Source organism: Equus caballus, chromosome 2, assembly GCF_041296265.1.
Source record: "Equus caballus isolate H_3958 breed thoroughbred chromosome 2, TB-T2T, whole genome shotgun sequence".
NCBI classification, from domain to species: domain Eukaryota; kingdom Metazoa; phylum Chordata; class Mammalia; order Perissodactyla; family Equidae; genus Equus; species Equus caballus.
The window spans coordinates 7,069,074-7,088,929 of record NC_091685.1 but is presented as its reverse complement, the minus strand read 5'-3'; the positions used below and the strand labels follow the sequence as shown (position 1 = coordinate 7,088,929).

Below are 19,856 nucleotides of genomic sequence, written 5' to 3'. Positions count from 1 at the left end.
ACCTTATTTAGGTTTTGCCAATTGTACAAATAATGTCCTTTATACCAAAAGCATCTAGTTTAGAATCCCATGTTGCATTTAGTTGTCATGTCTCTTTAGTCTCCTTCCATCTTGAGCAGTTCTGTAGTCTTCAACTTTCTTGACCTTGACACTTTTGAAGATTTCAGACCAGTTATTTTGTAGAATGTTCCTCAATTTTGGTTTATCTGAAGTTTCCTCATGACTAGATTCAGGTTATGCATTTTTAGTGAGAATATCACAAAAGTGGTGGTAGGTTTTTGTTTTTTTTTTAAATACAGTCACACACTGCATAATGACATTTTGGTCAACAATGGACCACATACATGACAGTGGTCCCATAAGATTATAATGGAGCTGAAAAATTCCTATTGCCTAGTGTGTTGTAGCTGTTGTAACGTTGTAGCACAATGTGTTACCACATGTTTGTAGTGATGCTGATGTAAATAAACCTACTATGCTGTTAGTCGTGTAAAAGTATAGCACATAAAATTATGTACAGTACATAATATTTGATAATAAATGACTCTTTTACTGGTTTATGTATTTTATATACTATTTATCATTATTTTAGAGTGTTACTCTTCTACTTATTAAAAAAAAGTTTATTGTAAAACAGTATGCCATGTTTATGCCGGCAGCAGCCTCATACATCTCGTGTTTACTGTATCTCTTGATTGCATTGTTTTCTCTTGTGTTTGATTTAATCTTGTGTTGTTTTGTTCATCATGGCACCTAAGTGTACAAAATCCACTGTTAATGCTGCCAGAAAGAGGCCGTGTTGACTGATTGACCTGGAAACGAAACTAAAAGTGATTGAGGAATATGAAGGTGGGAAATCACTGATAGTTATTGCTCACCAGTCAGGCGTGTCCCATTCCACCATAGCTATGATTTTGAAGAAGAAGAACAAAGTGATGGAAGCTGTTAAAGGATCTGCTTCATTGAAGGCGACGAGACCAACACAAATTTGAGAAGGGCCTATGTCAGACATGGAGAAACTTCTAATGACCTGGATTGAAGACCAGACACAGAAATGTATACCTCTCAGCACCAAGACAATCACGGGCAAAGCAAAAAGTTTGTTTGCGATGTCAAAAGAAAAGTCTGGACTCAACTATGATGTTGAATTTACTGCTAGCTCTGGGTGATTTAAATGATTCAAGAATCATTATTCATTACATAATATGGAAGTGAGTGTGAGTCTGTGAGTGCTGATGTGAAGACAGCTGAAGAATTTTTGGAAACTTGAGATAAGCTGATTGTGGAGGAAAGTTACTTGCCAGAGCAAATATTTATTATGGATGAAACCTCTTTATTCTGGAAACAGATGCCTGAAAGGACTTTCATTCGTACGGAGGCCAGGTCAATGCCAGGTTTCAAGGCTTTTAAGGAGAGGATAACTGTCTTGCTTGGTAGCAGTGTTGCAGGTCACAAATTGAAGCACAGTGAGAAACCCAGGACCTTCAAGCATGTCAATAAACACACACTACTTGTATACCACAGGAGCAATACGAAGTCTTGGATGACCCAGCTCCTCTTCCAAGATGCCCTCCTGAATTGCTGTGCCAGCTAAATGGAGAAGTACTGTTTGAAGAATAACATACCTTTCAAGATTTTGCTTATTGTTAATAATGCTCGCAGACATCCTCCTTTTGTTGTTGATTTTCATCCCAATATCACAGCAGTGTTTCTCCCTCCCATTGGTTGGATCAAGCAGTTATAGCAGCTTTTAAGGCCTACTACCTGAGGAGGGCCTTTGCTCACACTGTTGCTGCAACTGAGGAAGACACCGAGAAGACGCTGTTGCAGTTCTGGAAGGATTACAACGTCTATGACTGCATCAAGAACCTTTCTTGGGCTTGGGGTGATATCACCAAGGAGTGTATGAATGGCACCTGGAAGAAGACACTCAAGAGGTTCATCCATGATTTCAAAAGATTTGCCAGGGATGAGGAAGATGCAAAAATCAACAAGACTATGGTTGAGATGGTCTACAGCTTTAACCTGGATGTCGATGAGGATGAAACTGAGGAACTCTTAGAGATGGTTCCTGAGGAACTGACTAATGAAGAGTTGTTGGAACTGGAACAGGAATGCCTAGCTGAAGAAGAGTCAAGAGAAAAGGAAACTGCAAGAGAAGTTTGGAAACATGGACCCTAACACCGAAAGGTTTTCATTAGTAAAGAGGAGTGTTCACGATGCATTATATGTTTACAAGCAAATCTGTGAAGAAAAGAAACAAACGAAGCAAACCACCATGGACGTATTTCTGAAAAGAGTGACACTTCCTCAAAAGAGCCTTAGGCAGGTCCTTCAGGAGATATTCCGGAAAAAAGGCATTGTTATATAATAGGAGATGACAGCTCCATGCATGTTATTGCCCCTGAAGACCTTGCAGTGGGACAAGATATGGAGGTGGAAGACAGTGATATTGATGATCCTGACCCTGTGTAGGCCTAGGCTAATACATATGTATGTTTATTTTTTCCACAGGAGAAGACTCACCCTAGGCCAATATTTGTTGCCAATCTTCCTCCTTTTTCTTCCTTGCCCTCCCCCAAAACCCCAGTACATCGTTGTGTATAGTTGTAAATTCTTCTAGTTCTTGTATGCAAGCTGCCGCCACAGCATGGCCACTGACAGATGACTGATGTGGTTCCACAACTGTGAACTGAACCCCAGGCTGCTGAAGCAGAGCAGGCTGAACTTTAACTGCTAGGCCATTAGGGCTGGCTCTGTGTCTTAGTTTTCTTTTGCTTTTTGTTTTTGGTGAGGAAGATTGGCCCTGAGCTAACATCTGTTGCCAATCTTCCTCTTTTTTTTTGCTTGAGGAAGATTGACCCTGAGCTAACATCTGTGCCATTCTTCCTCTGTTTTGTATGTGGGACGCCACCATGGCATGGCTTGATGAGCCGTGGGTAGGTCTGCACCCAGGATCCAAACCCACGAACCCTGGGCTGCCAAAGTGGAGCATGTGAACTTAACCACTATGCCATTGGGCCACTCACTTAGTTTTTAACAAAAAAGTTTAAAGAGTAAAAACAATAAAAAAAATTTAAATAGCTAATGAATAAGGATATAAAGAAAGAAAATTTTTGAACAGCTGTGTAATGTGTTTGTGTTTTAAGCTGTGTTAGTAGAGAAGAGTCAAAAAGTTAAAAATTAAAAAGTTTATAAAGTAAAAAAGTTACAGTAAGCTAAGCTTAATTTCTTATTGGAGAAAGAAAATTTTTTTATAAATTTGGTGTAGCCTAAGTGTACGGTGCTTATAAAGTCTACTGTACAGTAATGTTCTAGGCCTTCACATTCGCTCGCCGAGAGCAACTTCCGTTCCTGCAGGCTCCATTGATGGTAAGTTCCCTACACAGGTGTACCATTTTTATCTTTGATACAGTATTTTTACTGTACCTTTTCTATGTTTAGATATGCAAATACTTAGAATTTCCTACAATATTCAGTACAGTAACATGCTGTACAGGTTTGTAGCCTAGGAGCGATGGGCTGTACTATATAACCTAGATGTAGAGTAGGCTTTACCATCTAGGTTTGTGTAAGTACTCTCTATGATGTTCACACAGTGACGAAATTGCCTAATGACACATTTCTCAGGACACAACCCTATTGTTAAGTGATGCATGACTTTAATAAATTTTATTTTTTTAGAGTAGTTTTAGGTTCATGGAAAAATTGAGCAGAAAGTACAAGAGGTTCGCACATCTCCTTGTCCCCACCACACACAGAACCTCCTCCAGTATCACTATTGCTGTGGCTTTTCATTGCAACCCGTCAGGGAGCATGGATTTCTGTTTGTTCCATTACTGATGATTGCTTTGATCGCTTTTGTAAGGTGGTGCCTGCCAGACTTTGCCTCTGAAGTTACTCTTTTTTCTTTGATAATTAGTTAATATTTTTGTGGAGAGGAACTTTGAAACTGTGTGAAGATCTCATTCCTCATCACACTTGGGATTCATTCATTCATATTGTAAGGGCTCATGATTTTCTTTTTTATTCAGTGGGTTGTACTCCATTGCTATCATTTGTGTTTGTGCTCAAATTGTATCTGATTTGGCCTGTGGGAGCTCCTTCAAGCTGGTGTCTGTGTCTTTTTGACACATCCACTCATTCTTGCAGTACTTCCTTGCTTTCCAGTACACAAGATATTCAAGACTCTTCCTTTTTTTAAAAATTGAAATATAATTCATATGCATAAAATTCACCCTTTTAAAGTATATAGTTCACTGGCTTACAGAGTTGACGATCATCACCGCCACCTGATTCCAGAACATTTCATCACACCAAAGAGAAATCTTGTATCCATTAGTAGTCATTCCCCGTTTCCCTCCAATTCCCCCCAGCCTCTGGCAACCACTAATCTACTTTCTGTTTCTATGGATTTGCCTATTCTGGACATTTCATCTAAATAGAGTCATATAATATGTGGCTTTTGTGTCTACTACTTTCAGTTACCATAATATTTCCAGGAATAATCCATGTTGTAGCAAATAGCAGTACTTCATCCACTTTTGTCATATAATATTCTGTTTTATCAGTATACCGTAGTACATTTTATTTATTCATCAATTGATAGATACTTAGATTGTTTCCACCTTTTGGCTTTATGAATAATGCTGTAGGAGCATTCACGGATAAGTTTTTCTATGAATGTCTGTTTTCATTTCTCTTGGGTATAAACCTATGAGTGGAATAGCTACACCATAGGGTAACTCTGGCTAACTTTTGGAGGAACTGTCAGACTGTATTCCAAAGGTGCGACACCATTTTGCTTTCCCCCCAGCAATGTGTGAGGGTTCATGTTTCTCTGTATTGTCATCAAAGCTCTTGTATTTTTTTCTACTCCAGCTTTGGAATTAACCATTTCTCCATGGAGCCCTGGTTCCTTTTAGTAGATAACAATATTTAGAAACCAAATGTGGTGCTAGGTATCCTCATTGCTGCATGGAGTTGAGGTGGGGATTCACTTTTAATTTTTAATTAACTTTTATTTAAATTTTTTTCAACTTTTTATTTTGAAGTAATTATAGATTCACAGGAAGTAGCAAAAATTGTTTAGAGAGTTCTTGTGTACCCTCATTTACCCAGTTTTTCCTCATTGGTTATATCTTATATAACCTTAGAAAGTATCAAAACCAGGAAATTGATATTTTAGTTATTCTGTTCATCAGTTGATAGATACTTGGATTGTTTCCACCTTTTGGCTGTTAAGAATAATGCTGCTGTCAGCATATTCATGGAGGTATATATATTTTTCTCCCGTTTATCACATGTAGATTTGTGTAACTACCATTGCAATTTAAGATCCAGCACAATTCTATCACCACAGAGATCTCCCTTCTGCTACTCCTTTATAGCCATATGCACCCTTCTCTCTCCATTATCCTGTATTTAATGACTTTTTAAAATTGAAAACGTTATTACAAGTCACAAGAACTTGTAAGAGGAAAAGCTGAGTAAGCATAGAGATAAACCATGTTATGTTTATGAATGGGGAGACTTAATATCATTCCCACTCCTGAGTGAGGGCCAGGCTGGGAATTCTGATCTCTGAAGGTTTATTTTATTGGCACTCTCTTCCATTCTGCTCTGTTGCTGAGTCTTGAGGCCACTTGGGGCATTTTTTTTCCAGCTCCTAGCTTAATGGAGAGAACCTAGAGCCCCCTCCAGCGCGGAAACTTCTTTCATTAAATTTGCAGCCACTAATTCCCATCCTTCTACTCTCTTTCAAATCTCAGGCCTGAAGATTGCTGTCTAGTTTTGTAACCCCTGTGGACTGCCATCCTTCAGTTCTCAGTCGTTGCTGTGACTTGGTTTCTTCTTGGTTTATGGCATCTGTATATTTCTTTCTTGCTTCTGAATTTAACTGTTATATTCTTTTAAAATAATCTGTTTTGTCTGGAATTTCTATATTCAAAGTGGGAAGGAATGCTTCCGACTACCAGCTCAGTATACTTGTTTTTCTCTTCTTTTGAAAAATTTCAATCCTTAGAAAAGTTGAAAGAATAGTACAAATAAGACCCATATATCCTTTCCCTAGATCCATCAATTTTTAACCATTTCTCCTTTTTTTGAGCACCCCTCTCCCCACTCACTTACACTCACATTCACATACTTTTTTTTTTTCTGAATTATTTGAAAGTTAGTTGCAGATAACACATCTTTCCTAAACACTTCAGCAGGCATCTCCTAAAAGTAATACACTCTCCTACAAAATCAAAATATCAGTATCACATCCAAGAAAATGATTATTAATTCATTGTGTCACCTGATGTATAGTCCAAATTCCCCTGATTGACTCCTAAATGTCATTTTTTGCTGTGTATGTGTATATATGTGTTTTCTTACCTGGGATCCAGCCAGTGTTCGTGTATGGCATTTGATTATTTAGTATCTTTTAATTTAGAATGATCTTGTTTTTCCTAACACTGAGTTTTTTGAAGCATTTAGGCCAGTTGTCTCATAGAATACCTCACATTTTAGATTTTTCTACTTGTTTCCTAATGATTCAATTCAGGTTAAACAGTTTTGGCAAGAATACTGTATGGGTGATATTTTAAACTTCTCATTGCATTGTATCAGGAGGTGCATAATGTCAGCTTGTTAAATTATTGGTAATGCTAAGTTTGATCTTTTGGTTAAGGTAGTGCTTACCGTATCTTTCCCCTGTAAACATACATTTTCTCCTTTGTAATTAATAAGTTGTCTGTGGAATGATACTTTGAGGCACCGTGAATATTTTCTTCCCTGATAACCGTTTTACCTAAAGATTTTAGCGTCCATTTTTGTTACTTGCCTGAATCAATAATTGTAATTGGAGTTCAGTACAACTTCTTGACCAGCTCTTTATACACTGTTTATTTACTTGTTCCACAGGTATTTATTGAATAGGTACCACATCAGGTTCTGTGCTAATCACAGAACACCGTCTGCTGGTGTCTTTGTGGTGCCTATAGTCTGATGGAAGAGATTGACATGAATCAAATAATCACACTGATGTCTACTTATAGATTGTGATAACTATTATAAAGGAAAAGAGTGGAGTGCTGTGAGAGATTATAAGGGGAGAATTCACCTTTTCGGGGAGTTCAGGAAAGATTTCCCTGTAAAAGTAATATATGAGCTAAGAGCTGAAAGATGTAGAGTTATATGGGCAAGGAGTAGGGTGTTGGTGGCAGTTAGGTAGAAGGTCCTGAAGAGGGAAATAGCATGGTACATTGAAAAAAATGTATATTCAAGTAGTGTCCAGGCACTCAGCATAGTGTCTACTATAATAGGTGTTCAATAACTGTTAGTAGAAGGAGGATGGAACTGAAAACTAGCCTTGGTAGTTACTGTTGCCGGATTATCTTATAATAAAAGGATCAACTCCAAGGCTTAGAAACCTAAACAGTTGCTTATTATGTGCCAGGCAGTGTTTTAAATGTTACCTATATTAATTCATTTTAATCTTGAGATAGATACTACTATTACCTAGTTTTACAGATGAAAATTTAAGTATAGGTAAATTAACTTCCCCAACGTCATATAGTTAGTAAGTGGCAGGAAGTAGGATTAGAAGTTAGGTAGTCTAGTCCTAGAGTTCATGTTCTTATCCATCATACAATAATACTTCCCGTTGCTTAAAGTATATACAATACCTTTCTCAGACTGGCGTTCCAGGGCTTCCATAATGTACTGCCTGTCCACCTCTTCAGTGTCCTCTTGTTATCCATGTAAATAAATCCTTATTCCAATTTCTCTGATCCCTCAATAATTGCCGGTCCCTAGATCACTCCTTGTATGTCTCTCTGTGTTTGAAATTTTACTTCTGCATTTTCCCATCTGGAATATCTGTTAAAATTTTATCCATTCTCTAGACCCAGTTCAACTATAAATAATGCCTTTCTCGACCATCCAGACTGTGATCTGGCCCATTTCTTGAACTTTTATGTGCACTTACCTTTTAATTTTATCTGACAAAGTACCGTGTGTCTCTTGAGCTGTGTTGTTATTAAAATAATTTATTATTATTAAATTTTCTTATTTAGCATTGTTTGCCATTAAGTAAATTATAAGCTGCTTTATGGTAGGGATGATGTCTGAGACTTGAGTTGATCACAATACCCTGCATTTATTTATGCACAATAGATAAGTTGATATGATTATTTGTTTGCTAATATTTTAGATATAATGACCATGGAATGCTAAGTGTTGGAGGTGTATAATAAATGTGCTAGATTATGTGTTGTGAGAAATTTCTTTTATGCTCTTAGCATTGGACGGTTTAAATATGTTGTCTTTATCAAAGTAAAATGGCATGTATATGAAAATGATTTTGAACTGTAAATGACTAGATACAAAAGATAGATTTAAGAAAAACCATTCATAGATTATGTAGCCTATTTGTCGACCTAAACTTAAATTGCCTAACAGGAGCCAGTCAATAAGTAAACATTAACCAAATTAATAATCATGGGGAAATACTTGAATAAGTCAGTTAAATCTCCTGAGCTTGTTTTTATTAGTAAAATGAGAGAAACAATATTGATACTTTTATATGCATCAGAGAAGAAGAAACGCCCTAGGTCAAAGGAAATTCACCACTTTTTATATTTGACTTAAATTTTGTAATAGCAGGATATTACATTTTCGATTTTCTCTCTTCTTCATGTTTTCCGTACTCAGACTTGTTAAGGGAATTGTAATCTTGTCTCCTATCCTATCTGCCTCTATATATACCAGTAAGAAGCCAAGCAGAATTTTCAGTTTGAAAGGAAAATTTCGAGAAATTAAGGCGTTACTGAGCATTAGGATCGTGGTAATGGAGGGGAAAAAAATGGGACAATTTATTTAACAACCACTGTGTGTTCTTGACATTCCATTAAATAGTTGATACATCTAGTGTTTATGCCCACAGAATACATCAATTAATACCAAGAAAGACATAGAAATGGTGTTCGAAAGGGAGAAGTTTAGAAAGAATAACCAATTCAGAGCATTTTGGAACTAGTAGCGCTGACCCCCATGCTTGCTTGAACTTTCTTGTCATTTTCCATTTGAAAAACATCCTGTAAGGGGCCGGCCTGGTGGCGCTGCGGGTAAGTTCACACGTTCCGCTTCGGTGGCCTGGGGTTCACCGGTTTGGATCCCAGGTGCGGACATGGCACTACTTGGCAAGCCATGCTGTGGCAGGCGTCCCACATATAAAGTAGAGGAAGATGGGCACGGATGTTGGCTCAGGGCCAGTCTTCCTCAGCAAAAAGAGGAGGCTTGGTGGCAGATGTTAGCTCAGGGCTAATCTTCCTCAAAAAAAAAAAAAAAAAAAAAATCCTGTGAGCTTTCTTTTCTAGTAGAAAGGTAGTTTTATCCCAAAGAAAGTGATTCCTCTCTCAGCATTTGAAATTTATCTTTAGAAGCATGTCCTATTGAAATGATCACTGAGTCTGCCTTCTACATTTAGTTACATTTTAATGATTATCAGCTTACAGGTTTCTAGACTTTATTAGCTTAAAGATCTTATAATATATCTAATGTGGTGACAGATTTTATAGGGATGACAGGTTTTATAGTTTATCCTGATGAGTAGATTTATAAGAAATTTAATTCTTAAATCTTTGTATTTTTTTCACTTTTTCCAGATTTATTGAGATATAATTGACAGGAAATATTGTATTAGTTTAAGGTGCACAACATAATGATTTAATATATGTATCTATTATGAAATGATTACCACAATAAGTTTAGTTAACGTCCATCACCTCATATAGTTACAGTTTTTTTTCTTGTAATGAGAACTTTTAAGATTTACTTTCTTAGCAACTTTCAAATATAAAATACAGTATTGTTAACTATAGTCACCATGGTGTACCTTATATCTCCAGAACTTATTTATCTTATAACCAAAAGTTCGCACCTTTTGACCATCTTTATCCATTTCCCCCGCTCCCCACTCTCTGCCTCTGGCAGCCACCAATCTTTTCTTTGTTTCCATGAGTTAAGTTTTTTCAGAATCCATATATAAGTGAGATCATATGATATTTTTCTTTCTCTGATTTATTTCACTTAGCATAATGCCCTCAAGGCCCATTCATGTTGTTGCAAATGGCAAGGTTTCTTTCCTTTTTATGGGTGAGTAATATTTTATATATTAGTGCTTTAATGCTGCAAAGAACATGGGGATGCCAATATCTCTTCGAGATAGTGATTTTGTTTCCTTGGTATCTATACCCAGAAGTGGAGTTATTGGATCATGTGGTAGTTCTAGTTTTACGTAATTTTTGGAGAATCCCTATACTGTTTTCCATCATGTCTCCACCAATTTAGATTCTCACCAACAGTGTGCAAATGTTCCCTTTTCTCCACATCCTTGTCAACACTTATCTCTTGTCTTTTTGCTAATGGCTGTTCTGACAGGTGTGAGATGATATCTCATTGTAGTTTTGATTTGCTTTATTTGATTATTAATGATGGTTTTTGTATACCTGTTGGCCATCTGTATGTCTTTTTTGGAAAAATATCTGTTTAACTCCTCTGACCATTTAAAAAAATCACTGTGTTTTGTTTTTTTCTGCTATTGAGTTGTATAAGTTTTTTATATATTTTGGATATTAACCCCTTGTCAGATATATGATTTGCAAATATTTTCTCCCATTCTGTAGGTTGCCTTTTCATTTTGTTGATGGTTTCCTTTGCTGAACAGAAGCATTTTAGTTTGATGTAGTCCCACTTGTTGATTTTTACTTTTATTACCCTTTCTTTGGTGTCAGATCTAAAAAATCATCACCAAGACCAATGTCAAGGGACTTACCACCTATATTTTCTTGCAGGAGGTTTATGGTTTCAGGTCTTATGTTCAAGTCTTTAATCCATTTGAGTTGATTTTTGTGTATGGCGTAAGATAGGTATCCAGTTTCGTTCTTTTGCATGTGGTTGTCCAGTTTTCCTCACACAATTTGTTGAAGAGAATATCCTTTCCCCATTGTGTGTTCTTGGCCCCTTTGTTGTAAATTAATTGACTGTTTATGTGTGGGTTTTTTTCTGGGCTCTCTGTTCTGTTCCATTGATCTATGTGTCTGTTTTTATGCCAGTACCATACTGTTTTGATTACTATGGCTTTGTAATGTAGTTTTAAATTGGGAAGTGTGATGGCTACAGCCTTGTTCTTTCTCAAAATTGCTTTGGCTATTTGGTGTCTTTTGTGGTTCTATATAAATTTTAGGATTTTATTATTTATTTTATTTTATTTTTTGAGGAAGATTATCTCTGAGCTAACATCTGCTGCCAGTCCTCTTTTTTGCTGAGGAAGACTGGCCCTGAGCTAACATCCATGCCCATCTTTCTCTACTTTATATGTGGGATGCCTACCACAGCATGGCTTGACAAGCGGTGTGTAGGTCTGTACCTGGGATCCAAACCGGCAAATCCCGGGCCACAGAAGCAGAACATGCAAACTTAACCACTGCGCTGACAGGCTGACCCCTTATTATTTTTTATTTCTGTGAAAAATGCTATTGGAAATTTGATAAGGATTGCACTGAATCTGGAGATTTGAGTTTTGGGTATTATGGACATTTTAACAATATTACTTCTTCCAATCCATGAGCATGGAATATCTTTCCATTTATTTGTGTCTTCAGTTTATTTCATCAATGTCTTAGAGTTTTCAGTGTACAGATCTTTCACCTCCTTGATTAAATTTATTCCTAGGTATTTTGTTCTTTTTGATGCAATTGTAAATGGAACTGTTTGCTTTCTGATAGTTTGTTGTTAGTGTATAGAAATGCAACTGATTTTTGTGTTGACTTTGTATCCTGCAACTTTACTGAATTCATTTATTAGTTCTAACAGTTTTTTGGTGGCATCTTTAGCGTTTGCTACTATAACATCATGTCACCTGGTCTAGAGACAGTTTTGCTTCTTCCTTTCTGATTCAGATACATTTTATTTCTTTTTCTTGCCTGATTGTTCTGGCTAGGACTTCCAGTACTATGTGAATAAAAGTGGTGAGAATGAACTGCCTTGTCTTATTCCTGATCTTAGAGGAGAAGCTTTCATCTTTTCACTGTTGAGTATGATGTTAGCTGTGGGCTTGTCACATATGGCTTTATTATGTTGAGGTACATTGTCTCTGTACCCACTCTGTTGAGAGTTCTTATCATGAATGGATGTTGAATTTTGTCTGATGCATTCTCTGCATCTGTTGAGAGGATCGTATGATTTTTATCCTTCATTTGTCAATGTAGTATATCATATTGATTGATTTATGGATGTTGAATCATCCTTACGTCCCACAGTTTGCTAATATTTTTTTGAGGATTTTTTATCTTTGTTCATCAGAGGTATTGGCCTATAATTTTCTTTTTTTGCAGTGTCCTTATCTGGTTTTAGTGTCAAAGTGATGCTGGCCTTGTAAAATGAATTTGGAAGTGTTCCCTACTCTTCTGTTCTTTGAAAGAGTTTGAGAAGGGTTGGTATTAATTCTTCTTTAAATGTTTGGTAGAATTTATCAGTGAAGCCGTCTGGTCCTGGACTTTTCTTTGTTGGGTGGTTTTTAATTACTAATTCAATCTCCTTATTAATAATTGATCCATTTAGATTTTCTGTTTCTTCATGATTCAGTCTTGGTAGGTTGTTTGTATCTAGGAATTTATTCATTTCATCTAGGTCGTCCAATTGGTTGGCGTATAACTGTTCATAGTAGTCTCTTATGATCCTTTGTATTTCTGTTGTATCAGTTGTAATGTGTATAAATTATATTTTAATAATTGAAAGTATAATACAAATTTGACCTACTTTCTAGGTTTAAACATCTCTGAGTGGTGTTTTCTCACCGATGGAGAATTACTTCCAAGCAGAAGCTTACAACCTGGACAAGGTGTTAGATGAATTTGAACAAAACGAAGGTGAGAATTTACTTTGGTGAATCTATTTGAATGTGTTTATGATATGGAGAATGTGGGGTTATAAGTGGATGCAGTACTTTAAAAAAAATAAAATCAGGGCCAATGATTTAATGATAAAACTATTATATAATAATGTCCAGAGGAAGAACTAACATTTTTTAGCACTGTGTGTCAGATACTGCGCTAAACCATTTACATGGATTATATTATTTAATGTTTAAAATAATCCAATGAAAGTAGATCTTATCTGCATTTTACAGATAAAAATAGAGGTTCAGAGAGGTTAAGCAACTTCTCCAGAGTGGCTTGGCTACTAAGTGTTGGGATTAGAATCCAGGCAGTATGGTAGTGGAGCATGAACTCTCTCTACTCTATACAACAAATTTATGGTCAAGAAAAGTTTTAGAATGTGTGATTGTATTTCCTAAGCTAAGAAAAATAGCTTGTTGTGTATTGATTGGCCAATAAAGTAAAGATACATTTTAAACCTAATTTTAAAAGATTTACATGTTTTTTTTTTAAAGATTTTATTTTTTTTCCTTTTTCTCCCCAAAGCCCCCCGGTACATAGTTGCATATTCTTAGTTGTGGGTCCTTCTAGTTGTGGCATGTGGGACACTGCCTCAGCGTGGTTTGATGAGCAGTGCCATGTCCGCGCCCAGGATTCAAACTGACGAAACACTGGGCCGCCTGCAGCGGAGCGCTCGAACTTAACCACTCGGCCACGGGGCCAGCCCCAAAGATTTACATTTTTAAGTAACTTCCAAAACTGTTAAATTACACATTCTCAAGGCCCAGTGTAAAGGTGTCTGCTTAAAATTCACTTCATTTAGGTAAAGCTTTTCCTTAAATTCCCCTCTCGGTATGGCTTGAATGGATAAGCCATAATTAAATCTCTGTCTTTCACTTTACCCTCTTGCCTGGTGTTCTCTGTTCTAATGGGAAATGGCATGGCATGGAACAAGTTTACAAAGTGATATATTTCCATCTAAAGCCCATGATTTTAGTAATGGTCCCCAAACCTTTATTATATACAGTGATTCAGGTTGTTCTTTGATGGCAGTTGGGAATAGAGATTAGTTTTGATTTTGTTGTCTTAAGTGTATGATAGAGCAAGCCCTGAAGAGAAGGTAGTAGGGAAAAGGGAGACGAAGGATCCCTGGAATGGCCTGTTCTTCTCATGGTTTACCATTGATGACCCAACGCTACCCGTAACCTAGGCTCATTCCTGATTCGTGTAAATGTGAAATCTAATCATTTGGGATTTTATTTTATCTAGGTGGGCTTTGGAAGATGTATTATCCTCTGAGTTTCAATCATTTATACAAGTATTTTCTCAATCCTTTCTTTGGTTTGGCCCTCTATGTATCACAGTTATTTAAGTCATGAGATATTTACACAGGTGCTACATCTAATCATGTGAATTCTATACTTCTAGAATACCACTGACTCTACTTAATAAAACTTAGTTCATTACATCAATCTCTTTGTGACTTCTGTAGATTCTAGGAAGGGATTTTGTATATAGTTGATTTTCAATACAGTTTTGTTGAATCAGTTAAAGTTGTCATTTTAGTTTGAAAATATAGCATTTGCTGACAAAAAGATAACTCCTTTAGAAGGAGAAAAATTTCGGAAGCCAGCTACTTGTTTGTAACTACATTGTTCATTTCTTTTGAACTTTCTTTTTTAATCTCAGTATCAGATGCATTAAAACTACCACTTCTGGCCTGATGCCTTTGCAAGTATTTTTTAAATAAAGTGATTTCTCATTTTGTGTTAATTTCCTCCTCTTTTCTTTTTGGTGAGGGAGATTGGCCCTGAGCTAACATCTGTTGCCAATCTTCCTCTTTTTGCTTGAGGAAGATTGTCGCTGAGCTAACATCTGTGCCAATCTTCCTGTATTTTGTTTGTGGGACACCACCACAGCATGGCTTGATGAGCAGTGTGTAGGTCTGTGCCCGGGATCTGAACCTGTAAATGCGGGGCTGCCAAAGCAGAGCACACGAACTTAACTACTGTGCCACCAGGCTGGCCCCTAATTTCCTCCTTTAAATGAAAAATATACCACACACAGACTGTGATGACACTAGACTATAAACATTATGCCCACACAGCAGGTAGTTGAATAATTTATTAAAATTAAAATTAAATTAAAGTTAAATTAAAATTAAAAATGAAGTTTTTAATACCTGAGCATTCATGTTTGAATATTGTTAAATATTGTTGTAAGAAGCACTCTTTCCTTTTTGTTTCTAGAAAGCAGCTTGGAAATAAGATTTCTGTTTTTTTTAAAGGAAGCACATGTTGCTAAATCTCAAGTCTCTGCTAGCCCAGATTTGGTAAACTCAGGATTTAACACTCAGAGTATACTAAGTTCATTCTCCACATAATCTGATGTTTTAAAGCTTTTACTGTCTGCCCTTTCTAGCTTTTTTTAACTACTTCCTTAAACTAATTTTTTTCAACCCAAACTGATTTACTTATTGCTCTCTCAGATTGTTGTTTTGGGATTATACTTGTCCTTGTTCCCTTCCTTGTAAATGCCCTCTTTTCCAAGCTTAACATAAAATTGTCTTTGAAGCCCAGCCCATTTCCTCCTGCCTCCATGAATTCAAGCTTGCTACCTCAGCCTGTAAAATATCCTTCTCCTCTGAATTTATTTTCTACTACTGCATAACAGTTTTCAAATACTTATGCTGTCCTGTACTGCTAATTAGATATTTATGTGTATTCTATCTATTTCTTATTCTTCCAACTAGATTATGTACTTCTCGGAGGCCAGAGCTATCATTTAATCTTCATGTTCCTCACACTCACTGTGGTAGATACTCACTTAGCATGTATTTATTGTGTACCTCCTCCGTACCAGGCACTATGCAAAGTGAGGACTTACATTGATGGAAAGTAATGGTTTCTGCCTGAAAGAGTCAGGTAAATAAGCCATTGCATTACAGTGTAGCAGATGCTTTAACAGAGATAGGAACAGTGTGCTAAGGGAGCATTAAAGATTAATGTTACTACTGAGAGGAAAATATATTTGCATAATTTCAGGACTGTGGAGATGAGATTTATTGTAGGAAGAAAGCAGAAAAAGGAATAAGTGTAGTATTTCTTATTTCTCTAATTAAACATACACATAACACTATAACTTGGAAAAATAACCATCATAGTCATGATCTGTTAAAAAGTAAATGGAAACATTATGGGAAATTATGTTTTAGATAGAATATAAGTGGGTTGACTTAATAAGACAATGAATACTTTTTGCCAAATGTCCTCAGATAATAATGTAAATATGAACCTAATTAATAATGTGTTATGACATGGTTATGAGTAGAATTTCATATCCTATAGCAAACTTGTTTTTAAACTTACTAGTGTGGACAAATTTCAAATACATACAAAGTAAACAGAATAGTATAATAAGCTCTAGTGTACCCAGTACGCAGCTTTAGCAGTGATTGACATTCTGTCATTTTTGTTTCATATATATCTTCATCCACTCCTCATTCCCTGCTTCATTGTTATTTTTTTATATTTTTTAAAGATAAAATTTACATACATTAAAAAGTATAGATCTTAACGATATGGTTTTGACAGATATAGCCACGTAACCCACATCTTAGTCATCATGTAGATTATAGAGCATCTGTCTACTTCTACAGAAATTCCTTTGCTTTCCTTTCTGCTCATTTACTACATTGTTTTCACTGTTCTGACTTGTTTTCTATCTTAGATTAGCTTCTAGTCTGTCTTGTGCTGGGCCAATCCAAGGCCTTCCACATTGCTGGACACCCTCTCCTCCAGCCCCCCACTCTCTAGTACAGCCTGTGGGCCACTTTAATTATGTTACTAGATTGGTGTAGAATTCTTTGGTTGTTTGGAATCTTCTGGGATATTACCATTTGATGACGTATAATACAGGGAACAGTCAAATATATTTTCTCATTCTTAGCTAAAAATTGGAAACTTCATATCCTAAGAATACTCTATTTTCAGATATCTTAGGAATATTTTATTTTCAGAGTATATTTGCAAATGTAGTTGATTGACTCAGTCCTAGCTTTTCCAGTATTACCAGTAATCTTACTGTAATTATTTATTTTTTCAGATGAAACAGTTTCTCCTATTTTATTGGATACAAAGTGGAATAAGATTCTAGATTCCCCTTCTCGCCAACCTGCGGTTTCTCATGAGTCACAGCCACAACTGAAGGTCTTCTCCCTGGCTCATTCAGTTACTCTCACCACAGAGGGAGAGGACCATTGTGCTAATGGACAGGACTGTAGTCTAAATCCAGAGATCACCACGATGTGGATTGATGAAAATGCTGTTGCAGAAGATCAGTTAATTAGAAGGAACTGTAGTCGAGATGATCAATGCAGTGCTGTCGAAGTAGGAGAGAAGAAATGTGGAAACCTAACTTATCTGCCAGAAGAGAAGAATGTTCTTGTTGTAGCCGTCATGCATAACTGTGATAAAAGGACATTACAAAGCGATTTACAGGATTGTAATAATTATAATAGTCAATCCCTCATGGATACTTTTAGCTGTTCACTGGATGACGAATACAGACAAACTGATCAATTTAATTTTAGTATAAATGGGTCCACTGAAAAAGATATAAACTCAGAGAAACAAATGGATCTGTTGAATAGACCAAATGCAGAGGAGGATCCTGTTAAACGTGTATGTACTACTTCATCTGATAATCTAGCCAGTGTCTGTTCCATGTCACAATTAAAGGATGATGAAAATATAGGTAGAGACCCCTCCATGTCTGCGATTACAAGTTTAGCATTTGATTCGGTGATCTCTTCCCAGGGAACAGATGGAAGTCCTGCTGTGAAAAAGCAAGAGAACTATATACCAGATGAGGTTCTCACTGGCAAAAACGGCTCTCCTAGGACAGATGTGGAAAGTCCAAATTCCTTTTCCTGCTTGAGTGAGGCGATTTTCATGAAAAAAGAGCCAGCAGAGGAGAGAACAACTGAAGAACCCATGCAGTCTGGTTTACCTTTGCTTCTCAAACCAGACACGCCTAATGGGTCTGGAAGGGATGATAGCTGTGAACAGTTTTCAGATTGCCTTGTGCCCACTGAAGTTAGAGCTGATGAAAATGAGAGTTTTAAACATGCGGAAATTCTTGGCACTACAGAACTTCTTAATATGACAGAGCATTTCTCTGAATCTCAGGAGATGACTAATTGGAAATTGACTAAACTAAATGAGATGAATGACAGCCAGGGAAATAAAGAAAATGAGAAGTTCCTGCAGTTGAATCAGCCTGAGGACACTTACAATGATAGGGGAGGAGAGAGTGATAGAACGGCAGAAGCAGGTCTAGATTTAAAAGGAACTTGTATGAATGAAAGTGAAGGATGTGATTTCTCCACTGTTACGGATACACCAGCAGCAAATTCTCTATCTAATTGTTGTGATTCCTATGGAATGCAGAGCCCAGTTGTTTGTTTTATTCCAAAGACTTTACCCTCCAAAGAAGATTCAGTAACAGAAGAAAAGGAAATAGAGGAGAGCAAGTCAGAATGCTACTCAAATATTTATGAACAGAGAGGAAATGAAGCCACTGAAGGGAGTGGACTAGTTTCAAACAGCACTGGTGACCTAATGAAGAAAAATTATTTACACAGTTTCTGTAGTCAGGTTCCATCAGTGCTTGGGCAATCTTCACCCAAGATAGTGGCAAACCTGCAGTCTATCAGTGTTCCTTTTGGTGGTGCAAGACCTAAGCAACCTTCTAATCTTAAACTTCAAATTCCAAAGCCATTATCAGAGCATTTACAAAATGACCTTCCTGCAAACAATGGAAATAATATTAAAAACAAAAATGATGTTCTTGGGAAAGCAAAATTAGGGGACAACTCAGCAACCAATGTATGCAATGCCTCTTTGGGAAACATCTCTATTGCTGACACAAATGGGGAACATTTAGAAAGTTATGAGGCTGGGATATCCAGTAGACCGTGCCTTGCATTAGCTCCAGATAGCCCAGATAATGATCTAAGAGCTGGTCAGTTTGGAATTTCTGCCAGAAAGCCATTTACCACTCTGGGTGAGGTGGCTCCAGTATGGGTACCGGATTCTCAGGCTCCAAATTGCATGAAATGTGAAGCCAGGTTTACATTCACCAAAAGGAGGCATCACTGCAGAGCATGTGGAAAGGTAAGTTGTGTGTATCAGGTCAGAAATCTGGCATGCCCATTTTGTAATGCTCTAATTTTCAATTAGAAATTAATAAAGGCAATATCAGGTGAACATACTTCTGGTTGAGATGGCATTATAAATAGCTTTTGAAAACCAGTGCTAGGAAATTTCTAAATAAAAAATAAGCTTGCTGATTCTTAGTGTTTATGTGATTTTTTTGTTGCCAAGACTTAAGCTGAATCAGTTTTCATGAAGAGATGAGAATTGAGGAAGTGTTAACTTTGTGGTTTCTATATTGATAGATATTTGGTTAATGAAATAGTTTGAAATAAGGAGGTTACTCATTCAGTTTAAGAAATATTTGTGACTGACTTCATATTTTTTAGTTCTTGAGAAATTGAATATTACACTTAGAATCCATGCCAGTTTTTTGTGTAGGATTTTTGCCATTGCACTAGACTTTCTAGAACTTTTTATATATATACACACACATATTTTTGCCTTTTCCCTCATATAACTTTGATACAGAATAGAGTTCAAGGTTATAGATCCTTGTAACAAGGTTATAAGAAGAGTTGATATTCCTTAGCTCTCCCTAAATTCTGTTAGCTAGTAACACATCAGTTTATTTGTTTGGTTCTTTTTGTTGTTTTTGTTTTTTGGTGATTATTGCCCCTGAGCTAACATCTGTGCCAATCTTCCTCTATTTTTTGTATATGGGACACCGCCACAGCATGGTTTGATGAGCAGTATATAGGTCTGCACCTGGGAT

General features: G+C 36.6%; 1 protein-coding gene across 10 annotated transcripts in view; it reads left to right on the top strand.

Moving 5' to 3' along the window:
* Positions 1 to 19,856, top strand: part of ZFYVE9 (zinc finger FYVE-type containing 9) — a 193,048-nt gene that overhangs the window by 67,965 nt on the left and 105,227 nt on the right. For 8 of the 10 annotated variants that reach the window (XM_070259969.1, XM_070259974.1, XM_070259968.1 and 5 more), the window contains 2 exons: positions 12,815 to 12,917; positions 17,031 to 19,102. In XM_070259969.1, the coding sequence (XP_070116070.1) occupies positions 12,848 to 12,917; positions 17,031 to 19,102 (2,142 nt within the window). In that variant the 5' untranslated portion in view covers positions 12,815 to 12,847. Of the gene's footprint in view, positions 1 to 12,381; positions 12,482 to 12,814; positions 12,918 to 17,030; positions 19,103 to 19,856 lie in introns of those variants that run through there. The other 2 variants (XM_070259975.1, XM_070259971.1) reach the window with 1 other exon arrangement.